This window comes from Littorina saxatilis, linkage group LG5, assembly GCF_037325665.1.
Source record: "Littorina saxatilis isolate snail1 linkage group LG5, US_GU_Lsax_2.0, whole genome shotgun sequence".
NCBI classification, from domain to species: domain Eukaryota; kingdom Metazoa; phylum Mollusca; class Gastropoda; order Littorinimorpha; family Littorinidae; genus Littorina; species Littorina saxatilis.
In genome coordinates this window covers 12622448-12634681 of record NC_090249.1, presented here as the reverse complement: position 1 = coordinate 12634681, position 12234 = coordinate 12622448, and the positions used below count along the sequence as shown (strand labels likewise).

The following is a 12234-nucleotide window of genomic DNA, read 5'->3' as shown; positions in this document are numbered from 1 at the left end:
GTTTGTGTTTCTGCAACAGTTTTGACATGTGCAACTTATCCAGAGAGGGTGAATACAGCGAATGAAATTGTTTTTAGCGCTCTAGCGCCGTTAGTTTGTCAGATCAAGAGGTGGTCCATATTAAGAGCCGGTCCATACTAGGAGCCCTTCCCCTATGTGAACAGCTCAGATCATGGGTAATTTTAACACCTTCACATTTAAATGCTTATTTTATAGCCATCCATTGAATTGAGAAGAAAACAAAGCATACTAAACTGCTAAGCATGAATCAAACAATAAGAAAATAAAAAGAACCAACAGCATCGTTTTGTATGTGTGGGTAGTAAACACGTTTTATTTACAAAACACGGCGGAAAATGACGACAAATTTGTTGCACAGCGACAGGTCACTTTCTTCAACCAAGGCCAGTACTTTCATACATGACAAAGGAAAGCAAATATGGCCTGAATAATAAAGTTATAGTGTTCCTTTGCGTGTCTGAGTGATAAACTGTTTTAACCAACTATCTTCTGAAACGTAATTGCACTCAGCAGATTTGTCTTCCGCTCATAACTTTCGTGTCACACGGTCTTTGCGACAAACAGATAGATCGCATTCTCGCAGAAAATCATTGACAACACAGACCAGTCATTTTTAGCATTGCATTTGGGAAGGGCTACTATTATAGTGTGTTTTAAGAAAGAAAAACATTACAGTATCGGCAGAACACGACCAAATGAGTTTTCGTGTCACAGCGTTATGGGCGTGAGATTGTTTAGACTTTTTGTTCTCACACTGTAGCAAAATCATTGACAACACAGACAAGTCAGTTTTAGCATAGACATTGGGAAAGGCTACTATTATAGTGTGTTTTAGGAAAGAAAAACATTATAGTATCGGCAGAACACGACCAAATCATGACAAATGAGTTTGCGTTTTGGGCGTTATGGGCGTTTTTTTCACACTGCAGATCATATCTCAAAAACTACGGAGTGGATCTTTATGAAATTTGATATGGATATTTTTGACTGGATTTTCTCATAGAAGGTTTTTCCGTTTATTGATAGGACAGTTTGATGACGTCATATTTTACCGTTTGCCAAAAGGTCGAGGCAGCACTTTCACAGTTACAGTTTTTCATCAATTTGATCGAATTTCTTATCACACAATCTCAGATCTAGGCCGGATTATGGGATTGCATTTCAGTTTGGTCACTTAAAGTTTTGTTATTGAAATGTTTGTTCGAAATATGTCATTTTTTCAAATTTTTAAAAACTAATATTTGAAAAAAAAAAATTATATTGGTGTATTCCCTATTGCGTCCTGTATCTAAAACTATATAGTTTTGTTGTTTTGTATTGATAATTATGCTTAAAAATGAAGAAAACCGATAAATAACCACTATCTTTATTTATGAAAAAAGACACTTAAAAACAACTTCTATCTATTCCTTACCATTTTCTGATTCCAAATATATATAGTTTCATGGTGTTTGACGTTGAAAATAGGCTAAAACTTAACAAACTCGGATCGTTGAATGGAAATTATACTTCCAAGCTCCGTGCAGCTGACAACATGATAAAAACACGTCATTTCAAGTGTGGAACACGCTCATGACGTCATACTGAAAGGTGATGAATTATGGCTTCACCTTGCGATGTTTCATTTCAAACATGGTAACATTTTTAAAGGGGTTTCTTTCTCAGATTTCTGTTTGCCCTCTGTCTGTCTCTCTATGTCTCCGTCTGTCTGACTGATTCAATTAAATGTGTAATTACTTAGTTTTGCCAAAGTCAAACTAAGTAGGATATACCTAATTGATTCAGGTCTCTAAATTCTTATTGTAAAATTGTGAGTTTTATTCAAAACAAATTTAATTGGTGTTTTAAACTCAATAATGGGGCATGCTGTGATGAGTAGAAGAATGTGTGCTTACGAGCAGAAAAAGCCCATCAAAGTCAAGAATCGTGTTTTTCTTTTTCTATTTTCACCTTGTAGCTTCATACAGACACTAAGCAACAGTGTAGTTCCACTTCCAGTGCAATATCTTGTACTTTAATTTTGACCATCTGTGTAACACTTTATTGATTGATTGACCCATGATCTGAGCTGTTCACCTATATATCAGTGCTTTGGCTGGTGGACTTAATTTTTTTTTTTAATTGGTGTGTTTTCTTTCTGTCCTCCTGCATTGTTTTATACTTTTTAATGTCATTCTTTTTCTTGTTGTTTTGCACAGATAAGGCCTGGTATTCTTATTTTAATCCTTTTCTCTTATTACATTGGGCCGCAGGGACAAGGGAACAAACTCAGGAACACTAAACATAAAGCTAAACTAAGCAGAGTTACTCTAGAATTTCCCTTGTCTGTGACAGCAAGGGAGGTCACTCGTTTCCACTGCAAAGCGTCCCAAACACTTCTGGTTGTCAAGTTCGGACGCGTACACTTGCACCGCAAGAAAACGTGGTCAGATCCGGTTAGATACGATACTGTTCCGAAAATTTAGGACTGAAACTTTCTCTTGTGTGTGGCTGTATTCTTGGTTGTTCGATTATTTTGTTGTATCGGGTGGAAATTGAACGCAGGCGTGAAAATGACAGATGCGGAAGTGAAGAAAGATACGTGCTGCAAAGGTGAAGAAACAGAGGAGCTGGTGGCTCCCACTGACGGCACAATGTCCAGAGGTCCAGCACAAGAGGTAAAAGTTGATCACGAAAAATTGAGAGACTTACCCGTCTTCGATGAGCTTGGGAACAAAATCTCCTTCGGTGACATCTACAAAAAGCAAAAGACAATAATCATATTTATAAGGGTGAGTGCTCTCTCTGGGGTCGGCCCGCTATTGCGCGGGGCCGCTATTGCGCGAATCTTTAGGGTTAGGGTTAGGGTTAGATTCGCGCAATAGCGGCCCCGCACAATAGCGGACCGCGCAATAGCGGCCCAGCCCCCCCCCCCCCTCTCTCTGTGTCTCTCTCGATCTCTGTGTGTCTCTCTCTCTTTGTGTCTCTCTCTCTCTCTCTCTCTCTCTCTCTCTCTCTCTCTCTCTCTCACACACACCCATGCAAATGCACATATACATACCTACACAATAGCACAAATATGAACTAAACATTAAAGGTTTTTGAATTTGACATACTATACAAATATATCTTAATTCAAGTGCATCTAATTAATAATTTGCAATTGCATTTTTTCAGCATTTCCTGGACTTCATCACAAAGGAGTATGTTGAAGGTACGCTACTCAAAAGTTACAGCTAGAAAGTCAAAATATGATACTCGATATCATGATCGATTGTATAGAATGTTGGCTGTTTTATACAGCACATAGACATACACACTGACACAATTAAACATGCCTTTATATTGTTTGTGCCTTGATAGCTGCATATGAATCAATAGTCATGGAAAGCGTTTAACCAGTCACTAAGATATGCACATCACATCATACCCAGTTGTTACATGTTTAAAGAAGATTGTTTGATCCAGTTTTCATATTATTATCCCGGCTTATTTCTGTTACCTTTGTGTCATGGAAAATGTGGGAGTAGAATCATTTCATATCTCTTTGCGTGATTTTGGGGGTAAAAATGTCTGCTTAAGGTTGCAGTTGCAGTCCCAGTTTTATTCCTGTGCTGACTGACAGGCCTTGGTTGTTTCAGATCTTGCCCTGATTCCATTGGAGTACTTGCAAGTTTGTAGCAGTGCAACATACACACTTTCACACACACAAACACACAAAGCCTAACGCTTTATGAAACCAAGTGCACAAAACTCTCGAATTACTTTTGGAGGCAATCAAACAAGAGTGAGTTTGGTCTAATTTAATACTAATAGCCCTATAGCCCGTTTGGGTGCCACGCATTTTCCATTCATGTACCTCAGGCCTGTTCACCGTTCCAAAGTTGATGAACAAAAATACACAAAAGGGCGGCAATGATTTGCTCGAAAATGCTCCGTACCACCACAACAACAAATACTGCATTTGTTAATCCTTTCATGTAGAAAGTCATATTTTCGATTTCTCAATTTGTTTTTTAAATTTAAGTTTGCTCTGAATTTGTGTCAATCTGTTAGGACTTGAATGTTGTCACTTTGCTCAAAATAAAAAATATGTTGCCACTTTGCACAAAATAAACGCAAAAATATGTTGCCACTTTGCTCAAAATATATTTTCATTTTCTCAATATTGTATTTTAATTTGCTCTGAATTTGTGTTCATATATTGAGGACTTGAATGTTGCCACTTTCCATGAAATAAATGCAAAATAGCTAATGTTGTGACAACTGATGCATGCTGTTTTGCAGGAAGCAGAGGTCAGGCTTGTGGTCATAGGACCTGCACCTTTCAAATGCATAAAGGTGAGCGAAGTAACAAGCTGAAAACATGCATTTATTGCCTCATCTTTTCAATGTAAGTGTAACTTATGAAAATCAGAACGCATTACACAGTGTTGTTCTGATTACTGACACTTTTTTTTTTTTAGAGTTGAGGCATTGTTCTGACCTTGTGCCGGTCAATTGTACAATAAATAAAAAACAAAGAGACTGCCAACGTTCCAAAATTCAGAATAAAAAACCAAGAAAGGTAATTGTACACTAGTTTTGACATGTACCAGGTCTTCTGACGAAGATTTTGTTTGTAATCAGTACATACTTTCAGTCCAAGTTGTACTGTCCTCTGAGTCTGGGAATAACACTAATACATGTAACAGGCTTTTGAGTAGTGTGCACAGTTCACAATACCTTCCTGCAAAGACATGACAAAACAAGTTGTGTAAAGCAATGTCAACACATTAAGTCAATCTGTACCTGAATCCTGTATCACAAAGCTCCGTGGATATTTTTAAATTTTTTTTTACCTCAGTTGCATGCAGGTTGCTTCAACCCATATTTTTTGCCTGATTTGTTAATTTCAATTTAAAAAAAAAAATTTATTTAGTTTTTTTTTTAGACGGGGAGCATCCTTCTTCCTTGGTGAAAACATATTTATACACACAGAGCTGCCTCACAAGGTTTAAAAAAAAAGTGTGTCTCTGGCAAACAAACGTATTTTTGATTTATTTGTGTTTTGTGTATTTTCAGCCTTTCAAGCAGCTGACAGGCTATCAGTACACCCTGTACTGTGATCCAGACAGAGAGATCTACAAGGAGCTGGGATTTTTAGAAAAAAATGTATTTGGTACTCTTGATCGTAAGTACTTGTGCCACATAATTTTGCTCTTGGTTTTTGTTGTTCCTCAGCATACAAAACCAAGAAAGGTATGTTGTTGGAACGTTTGATTATTGACAAAACAAAACAAAATGTTCACAGATATTTTGACCCAGCGGTCTTTCAAGAGCACAGACAGACAAACATTAGCTATAAAGAAAACAATTATCTGACAAAATGTTCAGCTGCTTGCAGGGAAGACACAAGCGAGGCAATCATGTGGCCGAACATTTTGTCAGAGAAGTTTTTTCTGTATAATTAGTGTTTGTCTGTCTATGCGCTTAAAAAAGACCGTTAGGTTGAAATACATGTGAACGTAGTGTTTTTGTCAATAACTAAACGTTCCAAAAATATACCTTTCTGGTTTTCTTGGGTTTTTTAATGTTGGCACTCCATTAATTTTGTTTTGGGATTTTTCTTCAGCAAATTGCCCAAATGGCCATGAAAGCGTCAGCAATTTTGTTGAAAGTTTAAGGGAGCCCTTGGCTTCACTCGCCTTCACCCTCCCCCTCCCCATTCGAAGCTAGAATACAACAAAGGAGCACAAATTAAACTTATAAATGTTCTGACCCCTTGCCCGTCAACTGTCGGACAGTTTTGACATGTAGTAGGTCTAGACATTTGAAAATGCTGATTTCTCAGATTTTCTGTGAATTTGTCCTACTTTTACAACTACATGTACCTCCCTTTGAAATTAAGACCATTTGTCTTGCTGTCCGGTGTCACGAACTGGAAACTCTGCCTGCACAATCCCTCTCAATGCGCATGCACATGCGCTAACATGGGGAGATTAATCAGGTCGTGAACAACCTAACCCTAACCCCTAACCCATGGTTCGTTCGGTCAAAGGGTCGTATTTTTTAAGTCCAAGATTGGCGCATGCGCATTGACCGCATTGAGAGGGATTGTTCAGCAGAGTTTTCAGTTCGTGACACCGGGCTGAGAATATAGACGTGTGATCGACAAGAGGAAGAAACAAAATTGAGACCTTATTTTCTTTCGTTTTTTTCGATGGAGGGGTTTTGCTATATAGCTGCTTTCGTTCAGCAACATCAGTGAAAGTAAACTTCTTGTGACTGTTTTTGCAGAAAGCAAGCACATAAAGTCTGGCATGGTGATGGGGGTAATGAAGAGCATGTGGCGAGCCATGAAGGTGCAGGAGTACCAAGGCAACCCCAATCAGCAAGGCGGCGCTTTTATCCTGGGGCCAGGTATGTGCACAACGATTACTGATAATTGTTTGAATGCGTTATTGAATGTTCTGTTCATAATATATATCCTGGGGCCAGGAATGTGCACAAAGATTACTAATACATTTTTTGAATGTGTTACGGTGGAACCCCCCTTTTAAGACACCCCCCCCCCCCCCCCCCCCCCATTTAACACTTTCTCTTTTTTAAGACCTTGCTTTTCCAGATTTTCCATTCATAACCGCTGTAAATTTACCTCCAATTTAAGACTCCCTCCTTTTTAAGACTTGATTTTCTCAGATTTGTAAAGGTCGTAAAAGGGGGGTTGAACTGTATCTAATGTTCTTGTTCATGCTTGCACACATCTGTCTTTCACCCCCACATGTGATATGAAAAAGTTAAATGAAGTACAGGGATTGGCTTGGGCTTTGTCCACTAAAGGTCCATTGACTGACTCAGCCATGAATCAAAAAGTCATTTTGAAAAACGAATCAGTAAAAAAAAAACCACTTTCCTTCCACCACGGGACTGCCGCAATAGTGCATTACGGCAGTGAGGAGAAACTTCTGACAGGTGTTTACAATGTACAAATGAGAGGAAAATTCAATTCGTTTCTTCTTTTTTTGGTTTATTTTCCATTGGTCTTACATGAAGAGGAATAAAAGGTCTGGGGACACAATAACCATATTTATTTCAATTAAGTAAGGAAGGAGAAAAAAAGAAAGAACAATTCAGCAGACAAAAATAAGACGAGCTGACTGACTCTGCTGCATGTCTATCGGTCAGTTGACGGATTGAAACCCATGTGTGTCGGTCTTTTCCGAATTTAACATGGCAAAAGACCGATGACCGACGCCCAAGCCAATCCCTGGAATTAGCACTTAGAATGGAATTTGACCTTGCAGTCATTTGCTGAGTTGTTTCCCTTCACCCGTGGTATGGTTAGTAAGGCAGATGTGTGTTTGCATGTGGTCCATCAACAGTATCTGTATGTGTGTATGAAGAATAGTTTTTGGAAGTTGCAGCTTGACAAAAGATTTTTGATCAGATATAACTAAACCTTCCTGGTTTGACAATTGAACCAAATTTGCACAAATGCTGTTATTTATTTATTTTCTTCTTCTCTAAAGCTGAAAAATAAATGCATGTTTTGTGTGTGTGTTGTGGGTGTTGATTGTGTGTGAGTGTGTTTTAGCTTATTGTAAGGTCAGTTGTACTTTGAAAGGGGAGCTCCCTTCTGTTGGGCATTTGATTTGCAAAAGTGTTTGAAGAACAACAAAGTGTTAGTGAGACACCAAATACACTTATGTTTTCTTGGCTTTTAACAGCTGCGTTACACATGTGCTTGCAGGTGAGGAGGTTCACTTTACACACCTGGACGAGGCCAACACAGACCACATGAACATTAACGAGCTTCTGGTGGAGGCCGGAGTGCAGGCGGTCAGCTTTCCAAGGGATCAGCGCGTCCTCAACATCTGATCGTGCACGCCTCACGAAACCTTCAAACCCCTTGACTTATTCTTTCTTCAGTGTGACACATTAAAGGCAGTCCTTAATTTAGCCCGAAGTCGACATCGCAAAGACATTTTTTACTGAAAACTCAGTGCTAAAGCCCTGTGTCGCCAGCTTCGCAAAGTATACTTCGGGTAGTCGACTTCACCAAATTAAGCACAAGCATGACAGGACTGGTGCATACTTTCTTTGATGTAACTGCTGAAAAGAAAATCACCATTTCGTAACACTGAATGGATTCTTCATACTCAAAAGAATGATACAGCCTTGCATGCCTCGATCAGTATTTCTGCAGAATTGTTGAAAACTTAATTCAAGTGGACATCATTTAGCAGCAGTTCTCTTTGGGGAGGGGGGGGGGGGGGGGGTGGAGTCGTTTGTCTTGGAATTTTTGTGTTGAGAGTATCGGCTGCATTTGATGGAAGGATCAATGTGATTGATTGTTAGAGCAAACCGTGGATAAAAGAGTGAGTTATTGTTACAATATTAAATAAGGATGTTGAAGAAAGGTACATTTAAAAAAGTAGTATTGAGTCTGCCTTGCCAATTAATGCTGGATGGAGCTTCTTGTTCATGAATTGTAAGTACATATATTTCATGCTGATGTCTGGAGATGATTCATTTCACTTTAATGTACGCTAGGCAAGCAATCTGTGTACATGTACAATTATCTCCAAATATAAATAATAATAATAATAATAATAAATAACTTTTTTATAGCCCGAGTCCCATCAATTGGCTCCAGGCGCTTTTCAAATTCATTCTAAAATAAACTAGCACAAATATCAAAGACCCCCCGCGGGTTAGGGGGAAGAATTTACCCGATGCTCCCCAGCATGTCGTAGGAGGCGACTAACGGATTCTGTTTCTCCTTTTACCCTTGTTAAGTGTTTCTTGTATATAGTCAATGTTTGTAAAGATTTTAGTCAAGCAGTATGTAAGAAATGTTCAGTCCTTTGTACTGGAAACTTGCATTCTCCCAGTAAGGTAATATATTGTACTACGTTGCAAGCCCCGGGAGCAATTTTTTTGATTAGTGCTTTTGTGAACAAGAAACAATTAACAAGTGGCTCTATCCCATCTCCCTCCATTTCCCCGTCGCGATATAACCTTCGTGGTTGAAAACGACGTTAAACACCAAATAAAGAAAGAAAAGTACTTTAGAAAGGGACATAACTTGGACTCCGGATATAACATCACCGTAAAAGTAAAAGTGACGTTATAACCGATGAACCGGATACAGCGTCACCGCGTATAATGTCGCTCAAAAACATCCCCCGAGGGGTGACGTAATATCCGGAATCGACTGTACATACTAGGGCTCCCTGCGTACGGAACTCACTAAAAGCGGAAAAAATGTATTCAAAATTCATTGAGGAGGTCCCGCAATGCAGTGCACCTGTTAAAAAAGCGGGTCCCTGGATGCGCTAAATTATCGTATTGATATACTGATTTTCAGACAGTATATTAATTGTCTTTTAGTGCTTGCTCTGGTACACTGACAGTTTTGTGTTGGAACAACAATTAAACTGGGAAAGGAAAATAAGGCCAATGCAGATGCAGATGTGCTCGGCTAAGGTTATGATCAGGTTGCAAGTGCAAAAGCAAGCGGTCGAAGTTCTGCTGTGCTCAACAAACATTGTGCTACAAATAGCGTCTAGTGAAGCAATGAAACAACAACACCAAAGATTTATATTAATCTAGTGCTAGAGGTAGAATGACTGCCTGACTGTTTGACCTGACTGCAACTGACCAAGAAAGTGCAATGTTTTCATATGGAATGGACAAGAACATACGAGTAGCAGAATTTTGAAGACAAGAAAATGTTCTGCTGGATGTGTACTGATGCGAATTAACAGAGTAAATCTAATCAAAATGACAAATAATGCTTTTGTGATGGGCTCAAAGAATTTCTTGGGACCTTCAATTGTAGGTCAAAATAGTTGATTCATTAGATGTCCATTAGTATGTTATTTGATGATTTATGTATTCAGTAGCTTGGGCTGAACATTTACAATCAGTTTTGTCCACTTTTTTGCACTGGGTGCTCTTAGAAGTATGCAGTTCCTGTATGCAATTAATGAAAGATGCCTTGTGGTGGCTAGAATTAACGTATTTACCATGAATTCTAATTAAAGACTTGGAGGGGGTAGGCTGCAGTGTAGGGGTAATGCTTTTTTCTTCAAGTGAATATGGCATAGGAGAAAAAAAAGGTTTGCAAACCACTGAAAACAAAGAGCAAGGTTACCTGGTTCTTTGTTTTGATTTCAAAAGAATCAATGCATAGGTTTTAAAGAAAATTCTCCATTTATGTAGTGTTTCTATTTCATTTATGACTGAAATGCAAGTATGAGTAAGATACTAGATGCAATTTTGTGTCCGATTTAAACCTGATTGTTTTGTGTTGTATACACCTTGCACCAAGGTCTTCATTTGTTGGTAACCAGGAGTTTTAGTTTGTATTTTCTTGTTCTGTAGTTACAACATCAAGAAATCAAGGATATGTGTATGCATGCTGATGCTTGTGTGACTTTACGAAAGTGCATTCAGTGTAAACTTAAGTACTGATGACATTCATTCAGTAAATTCTTTTCGCTTTATCCATATCATGTTTACCTAATTAAATGTGCACGTGATTGACTGGAGAGCAGTGTATTCATATTTCATATTTCTTGTTCATGTTATATGTCACATACAGTTTTGTGTATGCTGAGTTAACACAGTCCCTTGTGACACGCTGCTGAATTTTTTTCAGTTCAAATACATATTATATGATGGTGAGCACTAAGTAGTACGGAAATACTGTTGGCTTTGATTGATTTTTGATTGAACGTTATGTTTCTATTTTTTCCGTCCATTATTTTGTTTATGCCACAATGGCAATCATCAATCAATCAATCAATATGAGGCTTATATCGCGCGTATTCCGTGGGTACAGTTCTAAGCGCAGGGATTTTTTTTTCTTCATGTTCATGTTTAATAATCATGTTTAACATGTTGAAGGTAAATGTACTACAGTGGAACCCCCTTTTAAGACCCCCTGATTTTAGACTCCTTTTAAAGACCCCCTGATTTTAGACTCCTTTTAAAGACCCCCTGATTTTAGACTCCTTTTAAGACCCCCTGATTTTAGACTCCTTTTAAGACCCCCTGATTTTAGACTCCTTTTAAGACCCCCTGATTTTAGACTCCTTTTAAAGACCCCCTGATTTTAGACTCCTTTTAAAGACCCCCTGATTTTAGACTCCTTTTAAAGACCTTTATTCATCAGATTTTCCGTTCATAGCCTGTGTACATTCCTCTCCTTTTTAAGAATACCTTCTTTTTAAGACCTGATTTTCCAAGATGTTTTGATGTCTTAAAAGGGGAGTTAATTCCATTGTATTGGTATTATCTTTAAAATACCTTTTTGCTCAAGGTACTCAACATTGGATCTGAAACAGAATGACTATAATAAACATTTTAACAGCAGAGCCAGGGGATAAAAAAAATATGTGTTCAAAGTACTTCTTGGTATTTTTTCTTTGAATTTGGAGATGAAGATGAATTTCTGGCCCAAATCAATGACAGCATAATTAATATCAAATTAATACATGGATTTAAAAAAAAACATGTATCATTTTTGGCACATTTTCATGCTAATAAGCCGTCCATTTGTTAGAGTTGATGGGCATGGAGAAAGGGATTTTGTGGTCGTTTTTTTCCCCACGACTTGCTGCTCTATGAATTTTTTACACCGGCATAAATATATATACATATATATATACATACACATCTCAGAATAAAGTCTCTTCTGACTTTCAATTGTTTCTTTCACAACTTCTGATGTTTTATATATATGTGGTATTTATTGAATGGAACTTCAAATGTAACTTTACTAACATTTTGTGAGCATGTATTGTAGTCTTTTTTCCCTAAACTATTTGGATGGGATAACTGATTACATGTGATAAGTTTTTAAATTGTGTTTTTTTTCTCCCAGAATTTTTGTATTCACTTACATTACACATTCTCTAATGTTTTTCTTTAAATGTGATTTTATGTGTGAAGCATTTTTTATGTTTGTATCATATGCAATAAATGATTTGGATTGAAAGGATATTTTATAATTATATATATGCATTAATTGTTCTTTTAGTTTTAATGTGCAACATGTCATCTTGTTAATTAGTGCGAATCTGTGCACGTGTGTGTGTGTGTGTGTGTGGGTGTGTGTGTGCAGTGTCTGGGTGTGTGAACGGGTCCATGTATATATATAAAAACTGAACTAGATTCCCCAGAAGACACAATTAAATTATGTTAATGTATTCCTTTGTTTGCATGTATGTACGTGTGTGTGTG

At 37.8% G+C, this 12234-nt stretch overlaps 1 protein-coding gene across 2 annotated transcripts; it reads left to right on the top strand.

Moving 5' to 3' along the window:
• The first annotated feature begins 2246 nt into the window (after positions 1-2246).
• Positions 2247-12200, top strand: LOC138966316 (peroxiredoxin-like 2C). Of its 2 annotated transcripts, none has more exons than XM_070338502.1 (7): positions 2247-2678; positions 3178-3214; positions 3642-3673; positions 4288-4341; positions 5065-5173; positions 6280-6402; positions 7733-12200. In XM_070338502.1, the coding sequence occupies exons 1-7, from the start codon at positions 2574-2576 to the stop codon at positions 7858-7860; spliced, it is 588 nt and encodes a 195-aa protein (XP_070194603.1). In that variant the 5' UTR covers positions 2247-2573; the 3' UTR covers positions 7861-12200. The 2 variants fall into 2 exon arrangements, with proteins under 2 accessions (XP_070194603.1, XP_070194602.1); XM_070338501.1 differs by having other exon boundaries at positions 2253-2792.
• Positions 12201-12234: the final 34 nt, after the last annotated feature.